Here is a 13,160-nt window from a genome sequence, read left to right as displayed (position 1 = left end):
TTTGAATGGTGAGGGAACTTAAGAAGGGTCATGGCCACTTCAGCCACAAGAGGGCATAGGTAATGTTTATTAAAAAATCTGATCTGGTGTGCATCCCATCCTACACTGGGATCTAAACTGAGACACCACCTCAAAGAACTACACCGCTTGTAGGGTGAGGCAGCCTTGCAAAAGAGCAAGTGAATGGTGTGTTAAGAGAAAGAGATGGGGCCTGTTTTTATTATTTGGGAAGTGACCAAGCTGAAAATCAGAAGAAAAATGTGCTCCAGACCCCTCAAAACCACATCTGTTCAGTGTTTATAGTCTCAGCTTTTAAGAGATGCCCACCATGGCACAAGCTCCCTGGCTGGTCTCACAATGAGGTAAGGGATTAAATATGTATCAGGATCTGTTTCAAACACTGTCCTGTCTGTCCAGCTAATGGGATCTAGAAGTTCTGTCTTTAATACACAGATTCTCAGAGAGAATAAATCCTTGTGTGAAACAGTATTACAAGTGTGGCATTTATTAATGCTTTATAAGGCATTGTTCATTTTAGGAGGAATGGGATCTACAGTAACATGACTAAAATTAAGATGTGATGTAATGTTCTTGGAAAGCATTTGTTGCAGAGGAGATAAAAAAAAAAAAAAGTAATATACAAACAGATCCTACCCTTGCCTTTGTTTCAGGATCTCTCAGGCATACAAGGGTTTGTATGTTGCTCCTATTTACTTCTACAATTGAGTAGCCTTCTTTCAAACCTTCTGATCCCCAGCCTTCCTCAGAGGATTAAGGTTAAAATTGTCTGCATTATGGACTGTCCATTTTGGTAGGTTCTTTTAAAATGTATCATAGCTGAGCTTGAGTTTATAGGAGCATGTAACTTCTGTCAGCATTCACTTGGGAAATTGCACCATGGGTAAATTTCCTTGGTGCTATAAAGCCTAACCAGCCAAAGCCCACTAGGTATCATGCACATTCAGTGGCACTTCAGCCATTGTGTGAAACAGAACCATGGGCTAGTTAAATAAAAATCCACCCTTTCAGCTGTCAGACACAAATGCATCTGTCTGTTAATGGCAGTTTTCATAGCAAAGAAAATATTAAAATACTTATCCATTATTGCAGAAATCTAATGAAGTACTGGTGTGAAGGGTGGGGAAAGACTCCCTCTGGTCATGATCAACATTGTCAGCTAACAACTTCTTCAATCCTGTTTAACCAGGTTTCCTAGAGAAGACAAATGAGATCTCTTTACATCTTTATTCAGCCTCTTTTAGCCTATCACGTCTTTCTTCCCATACATCTCAAACTTCTTATGACACATTTCATGAGTTGAAACGTCTTTTCCTTGTTCCTTGCAATAAGGTTACTGTCCCTTTGGGCATGCGATTGTTTTTTATGCTACTCTGAGCTTTCTGTAGGCTTTTTGCAGCTCTGCTCTCCTCTAGTCAGTCAGCCATTGTCTCTCTCCTTTCCTCCCCCGGCTACCTTTCTGGAAATGGGCTGAGAAGCCTAGGCTGTTCCTTAAGGAAGCCCAACTCTGCAGGAGAGGGGGCTGTTCGGGATTTGCACTATACTAAGACGACCAGCACAGACTGAATGGATGCGGTTCCTTCCCTTCTATGTAAGTGGTGGGGTGTTGTGGGAGAAACCTAGAAGAGTGTGTGTGTGTGGCGGGGGGGAAGGGGCCGGACTGTATCTGTAGCCCAGGAGCGGGTGGTGCCCCGAGAGAAGGCTGGAGTAGTGCAATGGAGATCTGCCACCCTTAGAGGACTCTTCTCCTCCCCCCTTTCTTGGTGCTACTTTATAATGTATGAGAAGGACCGGCTCTGCCTGCTGTTCGTGTTAAAAGTCCCGGCCTGCCCCCGCTGGCTAGCGACTGAAGGGCAGGGCAGGGCAGCACTGCAGAAGAGAAGCTGCGAGGAGCTGGCCCCTCAGCAAGTGCTGGCCCCTCGGTGCTGTGCCCATAAACCGCTGTGACGCTCAGCCCAGCACCCCCTGCTAACCACACTCCCTTCTGCAGTTAGGGCCCGGCCCACGCAGCTCCTAGTGCAGAATGCATCCCCGCCCCCACCCACGTGTGCACCACACGGGCGGCCCCAGCACTTCCCGGCTGCGCTCGGGGCCCCCAAGCAGCAGCAAGGCTCCTCCCCCGCCCATCCTGCCACGTGCTCTCATCCCCAGCGCACATGTCCGCGTGCAGCTCCGGGCTGGGGGGGGTGGGGACTGGGGAAGCAGCGCCACCTGCTGCCTCGCGGGAGGGAGCGCGCTTGTCCCGCCCGTGGGCGACATACTATAGAGACAGCACCAGGAGGATAGAAGGTCGTTGTGTTAGTCTTTCCCCACCCCTTGCTTTCGAGAGGGTTTAGGGCGAGGACGTTGCCTCTCTATTTCCGGATGAAAGAGATTGATCATCTGGGATTGGCTTGTTTACCCCACAGCAGCCAATAGGCATTGGTTTGAGTGGGGGAGGGCGGGACTCAGGCGTGCAAGCGGATGGGGCCGCCTCGCTTTCAGAACCCTACGTCAATGAGATCAGGGGAGGTGGCGGCGGGTTAATTATTCATGAGGTGAATATGCAAACGAGGGGGTGGGGCTCGCTCCGCCAGCGACCATGGCGACGGGGGATGGAGGCGGTGGCGCGAGACGGCCGCCCGCGGCCCAGCCCGGAGCCGGGGCCGGGATGGTGAGGAGGCGCCGGGGGCCCTGACGGGAGCGTCCGGCCGGGGGCCTCCCCCACCACCGCCCTGACCGACCGACCGCACGGGGCGGCCCTCCCCGGCTGGCGCGCTGTTCGCAGCGCTGGGGCTCCGCTGCCCTCCCCGGGCCGGGCCGCTCCTCACCACCTGCCCCTGGCCCGGCCCGAGAAACCCTCCGCCTCCGGCCGCGCCCAGGGCAGCCGCCTGGGTCCCTCGCTCGCGGGCGTCCCGGGCTCCTGTCTCCCCGGTGGGGGCGCCCGCGCCCGCCTCCGCCCGCCTCTCCGGGCCCGGGCAGCCGCCGGCCGGGTTTTGATCTGAGCGTCCGGCGGGGCGTGTCCCCTCGGGAGCGGGGCTCGGCCAGTGTCGGACCTCGCTGAGCCGCCCGCCGGGGTGTCCCCTGCCCTCCCTTCCCCTCCCCGTCCCGTCCGCCGCGCTGCGGCTCCTTTCGCCGCTACTGCGATTGAACAATTAGTCTGATTCCCCCCCAGTAATTACCAAAACCGGAACATTGACATGGATGAAACTGGGGAGACGCGTCACAAATGTAAATAACCGTCAGTATTATCCAGCAGCATCTCTTTGGTAACGTCAGTCTCTCTCCGAGCCCGCTCCTAGGCAGAGACACTCACGTGCGTGTTCGGAGTTAGCATAACAAACCACAGTGAGCACTAAGTCTCGATGTATCTCCCTGCCAAAACTCCTCACTCCACCTTGTTATTCCGTTAGTACGCTAGGATACCTTATCATCTGCATTGCCTGATTTATAAGTGTTACCTTTCCAAGTGTCTCTCTACTTCCTTTTTATTGTTTTATTTGCAGAGTTTTTCCTTTTGTTGCTAACTCATGATTTTTGTAATAAATCTCACAATATTTGGGGTTTTTTTCCTTAAGGCCCTGGTCCAGGAGTCATGTGATTAAATGATAATCTCTCTCTTTTTTTTTTAAAGTGATCTACAAGCTTAGTTTTCTTATCAGTGTAGGGATATGCTTTAAAATGGCTAAAAAACCCAACCACTAAATTGGCTTAAAAATCATTAGATTTTTTTAAAAAAAAATATTTTTGAATGGTTGGTTTGGGAACTGTGCAATTGTGAAATCTTTTTCTATATTTTTTTGTTGAAGACAAATTTACAGGGAAGCTTCTTATCACAGCCATATAAGTAGTCTTTAATTTAACATTAAACCTTCCAAAAACCTCATTTATGAATGGGCTTTCTCCCTGTTCCCACTCTTCTCCCATCTTTCCAGTTCCACAGCAAGCCCAGGATCTGGATGGGAGTAAGGGTTCCCCCTTTCAGCTGTCTTGAATTGCTGTGGCGGGAGGTTACTGTGATGATTGAGTATATTATTACAGCGATGGGTACCCTAGAAATACTGAAAACAGCTGCAGACACCTTGGCCAGCGTCTCACTGACTGTCTTTGTATCATAGTGATGCTTGTTGGCTGGCTCTGCTCTTACTTGTTTTCTCTCCAGCGGGCTCAGATGGAGAACAAGAGGACAAATGAGATTGATGCAGTGGAAAAAAGGGGCCCGTACATCATGACCAAAGCTCCCTCCATTCATGCCAAACTGCGTAAGTGATGGCCTGTGCTGCCACGGAGTCCCCATCTCCCTTGTAAGATCCCATCTGGGAGTCGGGGAGGTGGGGGGGTTATGGAGCATTTCACCTCCAGTTAATGGTTCAACTCCAGCCCAGGTTAGTAGTAACTGTAAATTGTACCATCTGGTAGCCTGTGTGAAATTAGATGAATTGGAAATTAATCCAGGTCTTAGTAGACGTTTTGTGGTTTTCTACCATTGCAGTTGCTATGGTTATTGACAGCTTCAGCAGAGAGGCCAGGGACTGAAATGGGTCATGGAGTCTGAAACTCCCCTTACCTCCCTTGGAGGTGGTTGTGCTAGGGCAGGTGACAGTCTTTAGTAGACAGCCTGGCAGAAGGACACTGGCTGTCCCATGCCTGTTTTGTGAATGAAGCTTTCTGTCTCCAGACCTCTCAGTGTGGCTCCTTTCCCCATCCCAATATTAGCTCAAAATATGGCTTAAAGAAAAGCACATGAGTGGCCCACTGCAGAGACTGATGGACCCCTCACGCTGTAAACCTTGCACTGAGGAGGAGGGAGTTCATGTTATGCATTGCACTGCTTGGTCATAATTTTTTCCATCTAAAGAATATTCTCCTTAAATCAGAAGTTAAAGCCTAGATCTTTCCCTTTATAAAAAACAGTCTACTAGATCTTCTGTTTAATTTGATCAAAACTTCTGGCACTAAATCATTGTATTAAAACAAAGAGAACTTCCATCCTTTATCGTGCTCTAGGCAAGTGGTACTGCATGATTCTGTCATGACTGGCTCCAGGGTATTGCTATTGGATTCATAAGGAAGGGATCATAATTTTGAATGGGACAGAATAGCTCAAGACTTCCCCTAAGATAAAATCAAAGCTGGACTTGACTGCCCTTAATATAGGGGAAGCATTTTGAAACTCTTATGGTGATGGCCTAGGCTACATGACTGATCGCTTTACCCACCATTTGACCATAAGGCTTTCAAATCTGGGGGCTTTGAACCCCTGATTGCCACCTAAAAATCCAGAAACATCTGTGGCCAAAAGTGCTTTTCATATCCACCTGGCTAGGTGACTGACACCATTTCTCTATGATGTGGCTCTTGTAGGGTTGCCCTTTGTAACTTCCAGGCTAGATAACTGCACTGAGGAGTTACAGATGGTGGAGAATGTTACTGCCTGATTGCTGGGCAGCTTGAGCTGCAGGGAGCTCATCACACTAATTCTCCAGACTCTGCTCCTTGTTTGGTTTTTGACTGCAGTTCAGGGTATTGCCTCTGATCAGCAAAACCTTACACAGGTTGGGTCCTGGCTAGCTGAGCCCTGTATACTGCACTGGCAATAGAAGTCAGCTTGAGGTGCTTTTGCTGACATCCCTAGACTCGAACATGTGGAGATTGGAGATGGGGAGTGCTTGTTGGAGGGCTCTGGACTCTGGAACCTGTTTCACCACCACTCACCCATCCTGGCCAGATGCTCTGTAAGGCTTTATATTAAGTCCTGAAGGCGAATCTGCTTCCCCAGGTGTTTGCAGCGGTGGTGGATATTTTTTAGGGTGACATGTAGATTAATGGTGGTTGAGATGCTTCTAATGTTGGCATTAGTCAACAGATTGTGTGCTTAAGATTGTTTGGCACTAAAGCACATGTGACTGGTGGAGGGGGCTTTTAAATTAAACAAATGGAAGACACTGCAGTGTGCAGTCTGACTCCATGGCTAACAAAATCAACTGCCTCTTTCAATCAAAGTGATAAGAATAGACGTGTTGGAACTGAGTTTCTGTACCATATATTGCACGTGAAAGGCATTGTAAAGCAGCTGCGCTCTTGTTAGCGATGACTTATGACAACTTGCCCCAGGAGTACAGGTCAGCTGGGTTCAGGGTTGTAAGTATCCTTATTTGGGTTTCAGAGAAGCATCGAGAAATGGCAAAGGCGGTGCTGCGGAGGAAAGGCATGCTGGGGGCAACCGTTCTACATCAACCAAAGCCAGCAGCAAAGAGGTTTGAGCCTATTTCTTTTGACGGTTGACAAGATGTATTTTCAAATGCATATTTGAGAGACTGGCTGGCTCAGAGGTTTAGGAGCAGGATATGGGGCCTTTCATCTCTAAGTCACTTATTCTAATACAGCCCAGGTGTGTAGTGACTGATTTAGGTTAGCAGCATGTATGAAATGAGTTAGTGTCTCAGGTCAGTTCCCACTGTGTGTCCACATCACAAACTAGTGATCACTCCTCTCACTAATTGCGTGCTACCTCCTCCCTTCCCTCCCCTTGTTGTGACAGCCTCAGTTAAGAGGCAAACGACTGACTGGACCATAGAGGCTGAACTGCCTTCTTGCTTGTAGAAGTGGTCCCTCCAGGTCAGGGATGAGGCTCGTTGGCCAGGGGCAGCGTAAGGAAGCTTGTGGCACTGTTGCCCATGGTGTAACTGTTCTGCGGCTTAACAGGGGACATCATTCTAAAACAACTCAGCTGGTGGGTTGGGTCACAATAAGCAACCAGAGGGGTCACAAAGTATTGAAAACATGATTACAATCTAAGCAAAGAAAGTGTCACTTCCCCCACTCCCTGCATACCCTTACCCTTCAAGGTCAAGTATTTCCTGTTGATCTCTTGAAACACACACAAATTATATAGGCTTATCATTGTTAGCATTGATACATGTATTGTAAAAATAAGAGTGTAAAAGCAAGGGGCCAGGAAAACTGACTTTGGGTAAGGGCTTGCTAACCTGAAAAGGTTGGGAAATGCTGCACTAGCGCTGTCAATCCAGCACATTCACAAACACTAAATCCTTTTAACAAGGTACATATTTCTCCTCTCAGTCTGGGGGATAGTCTGGCTTTGAGGAGTTAATCAGCTAAACTTATTGCAGCACCTTGGGTTGGAGATGGAGTTAATTTCCAGCTGGCATGGCATTTAGTGGCTGGTGAGAGTCTTCCTCCTTCAGATTAGCAACACCTAGGCAGTAAGGTGAGAGGACATCTCTAGTGTCCACTGCCATACCTCCTATTCTGTGCTCTTGGCCTAGCAGACAGTCAGATTTGTGATCACATTTCCCCATTTAGATGTCCATTGCAGGCTCATTTGTGCACCTCTCTCCAGGTCAGTGAAATTTAACAAGGGCTATGCGGCACTCAGCCAGACAGCAGATGAGAACCTGGTGTCCCTTGATTCAGACAGGTGAGAGCTTTGTGTGCGTCAGCTTGGTGCCCTGAGGTAGGTGTACCCAGGGGTACTAAATGATGCCCAGTTGGTGGATCTGAGCCCACTGCATAGCAAAACTTTGTTCAAGACACACATAACTAACTGGCTTAGCTACACCAGCCTCTATTTATATGGAGATTGTTTTCTAAAGGGGGAGAAGTCCATTTTTGTCAAGGGAGCTGACCTGGGGCTGTAGAGTAAAGGAAAGTGTCTGACTTGTCACCTTCGAGACTGATCTGCTTGCCCCCAGCAGTACAGACCCTAGGGATCTGGACATGGTAACAGACTGAGTTGCAAATCCCATTCCCATTTTGAGATTGATCCCTTGCTGCCCTGTAATCTAGACTCATGCGGGCACCAGTTAGAGAGGGTGATGCAGCTCTGCTCCCCTAGCAGGATTATGCTGACGCTGAGGGCCCTGCTGAGATGCTCATTAGCAGTGCAAATGTACAAAGCCATTCTCCCCTCAATCCCCAGGAGCTGCCCTCGGCTCCCTCATTTCAAAGATTCCCTTGTCTGTTTGCTCAGGTAGTGGGGGGTGGGGAGGTCGGGGCGCATGCTCTCCCAGACTCATGTACAGCCCTCTGACTGAGCTTGATGCAGCAGTCAGTTCACATCACACATTCTCTTGCTTACCCTAACTGTTGCATTCTTTTCTTAGTGATGGGGAGCTGGAATCAAGATGTTCTTCCGGTTACTCCTCTGCGGAGGCAAGTCCAGGGTGTTTTCTTGCTATATCTCCCAACCCCTTATGATTCACATGGATCCATTCTCATCCTGCCCTACCCCAACTATCCCCTTTGTCCAGTTGCCACGTACTTGATGGCAAAGAGTTCAGTATGTGGAGTGTAGTTTACTTTACTCCTCTAATGCTGTTTCTGCACTTCACTGAGCTTAGACAGTTAACTAGACTGGTCATTTTCAAATATCTGATTCTCTTGCCACAGCATAATGCTGTTCAGATGTCCAAAGCTGCAAGGGGATGCTTAATTCTACTTTCCTTCCCCCCCTAAAAAAAAAAAAAAAAAAAAATCAACCACAGTTTTATTTGATACTGTTAAAAATTCCTATTAGGCCTGGGTATGTAAACCCTGTCTCTTTCCAGACCCTGAAGCAGTTTGTCCCAAGCTTAGTTTTGTAAAGGACTTTGAGAGCAACCTCAGAACTGATCTGCGTGGTGTTCATCAGTTTCTGTAGTCCAGGAGTTAAAGTGCTGTCCTCCAGTGTGCACCTTCTCTGCTCAGCTGGTGTTGCTTCCTCTGTGAAACTGCTGTCTTGGAGCTGGTGATCAGGAAAGTTGGGGCTCTTCTAGTTTAAATCAGTATTTTTCCTACAACTTGATCTTAGTTTTAAAAGTTCCTTTCAGTTTAAATCAACCCTTTCCTCTTCTCACACTTCTAACCAGGCTCACCTTGATTGCTTGGCTCATGAGGGGGAAGGGGGACTATCATAAGAATGCAAATGAAATTAACTTGCAAATTACAACCCCGACCATGAGACAGTATGATAGACATCAGATAGCATCTTTTTGTTGGAGTTGGAGCAGTGGAGGGCTTCAGAGTTCCCAATAAGCTGACTTGCTTCAGGAGTTCTTATCTCTTCTGTCTCCCACTCAGCAGGTGAACCAGGATCTGAGCCGTCAGCTGCTGAAGGATGGGTACCACCTAGATGAGATCCCGGATGACGAGGACCTAGATCTCATTCCCCCAAAACCCGTTGCCTCCTCACCTTGTCCCTGTTGCTTCGGGGAGTCTCTCTCCTGCACAATCCTGTAGGCACTGCTCAGCAGCTGCTACCTATCAAGGACCAGCACTTTCTACCTTGTTTCTTAGGACATTAGGATGCCTGAGAGAGGCAACTGCATTCAGCACTGAACTTTGGCAGAAACTGAAACACGCTCAGTGAGTGGAGAACTGGATGCTGCCATTGCTGCACTATTGGCACCTGTTCGAGTTGCGCAGCAACATTTGATTATCCCAAAGCTACTTTTGTTACATAGAGTGATACATAGACATTATGTGTAGATATTCAGGTTGCCTGGATGCAACTGGTCACCTCGTGCAGTGATGGAGCATAGAAAGATGCTTCATGCTGGCTGGGGGAGGAGGGAGAACAGAGAACGTGTGGGTATTCTCACTCCTAAAGGAGAACTCCAAAGCTGTTTGTAAAGAGAACAGTTAAGGTCTCAAGTCAGTAACATAACAAACTCTCTAATTTAGAGAGCTGGAGAACTGCAAATGAATGCATTTGGGTGTTTGCAAACAATCTTTCCTCTTCCTAATCTGCCGAGGCTGGTGTTCAGGGTTTGGTGCTGTCTTCAGTGGTAGTCATGTCCTTACAGAGAATACTTCAGACTCTGAACTCGTGATCTCGCAGGTGAACAGAGAAGGAATTTGTATTTCCATGTTGAAATAAGCCACTTGAAAGGCTCTTGAATGCTTTGATTGCATTTGCCCACGTTTTGTTAGTCCTCCGGGATCTCAAATGATTTGATTTCATTCTTTGGAGTTCATCTCTTTAACTGGCTGTTTTTGTTATTTAACTAAAGTGTTAGCTGTCTTTTTTAAACAATCCCCCCTCCCCCCTCCTTGTCCAGGGACTTTCAAGGTGATTAGAGCTGCTATGAGATCTTGGTTGGTAGCATTGCTGCCCAGGCACTACACTTTATGGGTATATCCCATAAGCAACTTCAGGCCCTGGCCTTTAATCCCCCTTCTGTGGAGGTGACCTAACAAACCATCTGCATTTTTTATTTAGTTTCTTCAGTGTATTCACTAGTCCTGGCTTGAACACTGGGCCCCCAGGACAGAGAGGCTGAGGTAGGCTAGTGGAGCTGGAATTCCTCTGGGGACAGCAGAGGTTAATGGAGGAGGAGGACTGCCTAATAAATGTCTAGTTAGTCATGTGTGTAATGACATCGGTAATTGCTGCTGGGTTTGGTTTGAACGAAGTCTACACATAGTGATCGAAACCAAAGCTTGCTGCTCCTTTTGAGTACTGAGGCGAGCACGGCACTGTGACTGGGTGTGGGAGAGATGAAGGTTAAGGCAGGTGTGGGCAGAGCCTTGAGCTGCTTTGTTTGAGAGATTCAGAGGCTGTGTCGGCTAAAGATTGCCATGCCCCCTTCTGCGAGCACTCTACTTTCCATGTATCTGATGTGATTAATCAGGTGACTGGTTTCAGGTTGTCTGACTGGACCAGTGGCACATGGCATTATATAGAAGCACTGCTAACATCTCTGCAAGGCGTGTCAATTTCCATTACTAACTTGTGAGTTTTAAGTACTTCTGACTAGGTCATTACAGCAGATTTTACTCTGGGGTTACTCTGCCATGGAAGGTCTGAATTTAGAAGTGAGAGATCTTAGTGTGAATTTGGCTGCTAACTTTTTAGTTACAAAAATACAAAATCAGGACAGAGTCTTGTGCTGCTCACTATGAATCTGTGCATCATGGCATACAATTGCTTCCCGTCCTGTTTTTTTCTTTTTTTTGTGGGCCAATTCCAGGGTTGGTGGGTGGTTGAAACAGTCCTGAAATATCCATTGTGCCGATGTGATTTCTTAGAGCTTTATGATACAATGAAATGACTTTAAGAGGACAAAATTCATAAAGAGGGATTTGGTCTTTGTCCTAAAAATGAAGGAAGTTTACTCTTTTTTAAAAAACAACCTGCATCTAAGTAGCTTGAAGATTCTGATCCTCTTCCCACAATGCTCAGCATTAGTTAGTTTCAGTTCCATTGTTAATTCTTTGCCCTCCTGGACAAGAGGAGCAACCAAAACTGTGACTTCCCTGACATCGGTTTACTGTGCACACTAACAGTAATTCCTTGTAGTGATCTGGTTTATGTAGAGATGATGATGCTATGGCAACCCTTGAAGGACTGTTTGGTTTATATTCAAATGTTGGTTTTTTCTGCTGGTTAGATATTCTCTGACTGACGGAGGCTTTGAGCTCTGGGGTGTAGTCTCTGCACCACTGCTGTTCTAGCCCTGCCCCTCCTACCGTGTCTTCATTAGTATTCAGCAGTGTGCAGTGATTCCACATTCTTGTCTGGAATGTGGTGTCAGGGTCAAAGGAGGGAACAATTTCCATGTTACTGTTGCCTTTTGGTCACTGTAGAGCTTGGAGACTGAGCATAGTCTGACACTAATACTGCACCCTAGAGGGCATGTGGGCTTGGGTGACAGATCTCAATGCCCTGCAGTGCTAGAATGACTCCTGCCTGTAATAGGGGCCTCAAGGACAGGATGCCTTGATGTGAAAATCTTGGATGGCACATGTCAACAATCTGTTGCTGAGGCTCTTTCTGTCTCTGACAGATTGAAGCTGATTAAATGTATATGTGAAGTGTCTTGAGTTGTCTCCCCTTGTGACCTTTTTTCAGTTGGCTGGTCCCAGACCAGTACAATTGAGCCCATTCTGTTTACATCTGCTCCTTAAGGAGAGGTTTGCTCGGTAAGTACCTGTACACGCTGGGCCCAGAAGCTGGCTGGCTCTGGCTGCTTTCAGTGGCACACTTTCCTGATCCCCACAGTTGAATAAAGGAACTTAGAGAACTTGTAACAGTGTGATTTCATGGAACTTCTAATGCTAGGGCACACCAACTGGGCTGCCTTGCTATTGTACTTAGGGCTATGGAGATCCACTTCCCCATCAGCACAGGTTCACTCACATTAGGACAGTGGCCTGAAAGGTGTGGGTGGGTGGAACTGTTCTGTGCTTAATCTCCTACTTGCCTTTCAGTTGTTTAGAAAGGGAGTTGGAACAGAATGCTGTGCCCTTTCCTGCTAAATCTCAGGGCCTGAATTACAGATCCTTTTGCTGTAGAAGGTAGACTTTCCCGGTCAATTGCAGTGAGCTGTTTTAGCTAAAAGTTAATCTCAGTTCTGGTCTAGGTCAAACATGCTTTAATGGTGCTTGTTCAACTGTCAAGACAATACAAAGGAGTTGTGGACATGAAGCAGCCTTTAGTTCAGAACCTCTAGGTTAAGTTATGAGCAGGTCATTGTGTGTGTGGGTGTGGGACAGAAGCTGAGGGAGTCTATCTGGCATGAGGTCAAAAAGCTGCCTTAAATCAATCCTGCTGTGATACGCAGAGGACAATCAGCTTCTAAAGAAATCGAATGTCTTAAGTATTGCACAGAGAACCATCTGACAAAGTTTTATAGATTCCTGCTCAAGGGAAGTGTTTGTTTATATTAAACATGATCTTACGTTACACAAGTGGTGTGGTCTTGCTATAGCTGGGAGTAGTCTCACAGTTCATGGTGCAATTGAAGGGATTCCTGGTTGACTTTTAATGGAGAACTGGACAGAATTCAGCCAGGCTTAGGTCTCATGAGAACTATTTATGACTGGCATGAAGGTGGTGGATGGGGGACGGCTCAGAGCTTTGGTCTTGGTGAGGGCATGCCCTCCTCCTGCCAGGGGTTGCAGGCACAGTCTGGCTTCTTCCTAGTACCCATTTTGAAATAAAGTGCAGGCTGCACCCAGGGCTTGTCTTCTGCAGTGACTCTTTATTTGCTCCTTTTTATGATGTTACAGCATTCCAGTCCATGAATATACCATACCCTAGTTGTTGACAAACCACACTGCAAGGGTGTCACTGCTGCCCCACCCATGCCACCCTGCTAAATGGATTTATAGCTCGTTAGAGCAGCACATGGTAGACAAGTCAAACTAGCACAGTCAGG

The 13,160-nt window shown here is 47.4% G+C and overlaps 1 protein-coding gene across 2 annotated transcripts; it reads left to right on the top strand.

The window, feature by feature from the left end:
- Window positions 1-2,560: 2,560 nt before the first annotated feature.
- FAM219B (family with sequence similarity 219 member B) lies at window positions 2,561-13,160 on the top strand. 2 transcript variants are annotated; one of them, XM_067534799.1, is made up of 6 exons: window positions 2,561-2,671; window positions 4,160-4,259; window positions 6,164-6,254; window positions 7,361-7,438; window positions 8,124-8,172; window positions 9,082-13,160. In XM_067534799.1, the coding sequence occupies exons 1-6, from the start codon at window positions 2,600-2,602 to the stop codon at window positions 9,235-9,237; spliced, it is 546 nt and encodes a 181-aa protein (XP_067390900.1). In that variant the 5' UTR covers window positions 2,561-2,599; the 3' UTR covers window positions 9,238-13,160. The 2 variants fall into 2 exon arrangements, with proteins under 2 accessions (XP_067390900.1, XP_067390899.1); XM_067534798.1 differs by having other exon boundaries at window positions 9,079-13,160.

The sequence above is a fragment of the Emydura macquarii genome, unplaced genomic scaffold (genome assembly GCF_026122565.2).
Source record: "Emydura macquarii macquarii isolate MOO-44397 ecotype Brisbane River unplaced genomic scaffold, CSIRO-AGI_Emac_v2 contig_3451, whole genome shotgun sequence".
NCBI lineage: Eukaryota > Metazoa > Chordata > Testudines > Chelidae > Emydura > Emydura macquarii.
The sequence above is the reverse complement of the archived record's forward strand: the minus strand, read 5'-3'. Positions and strand labels throughout refer to the sequence as shown.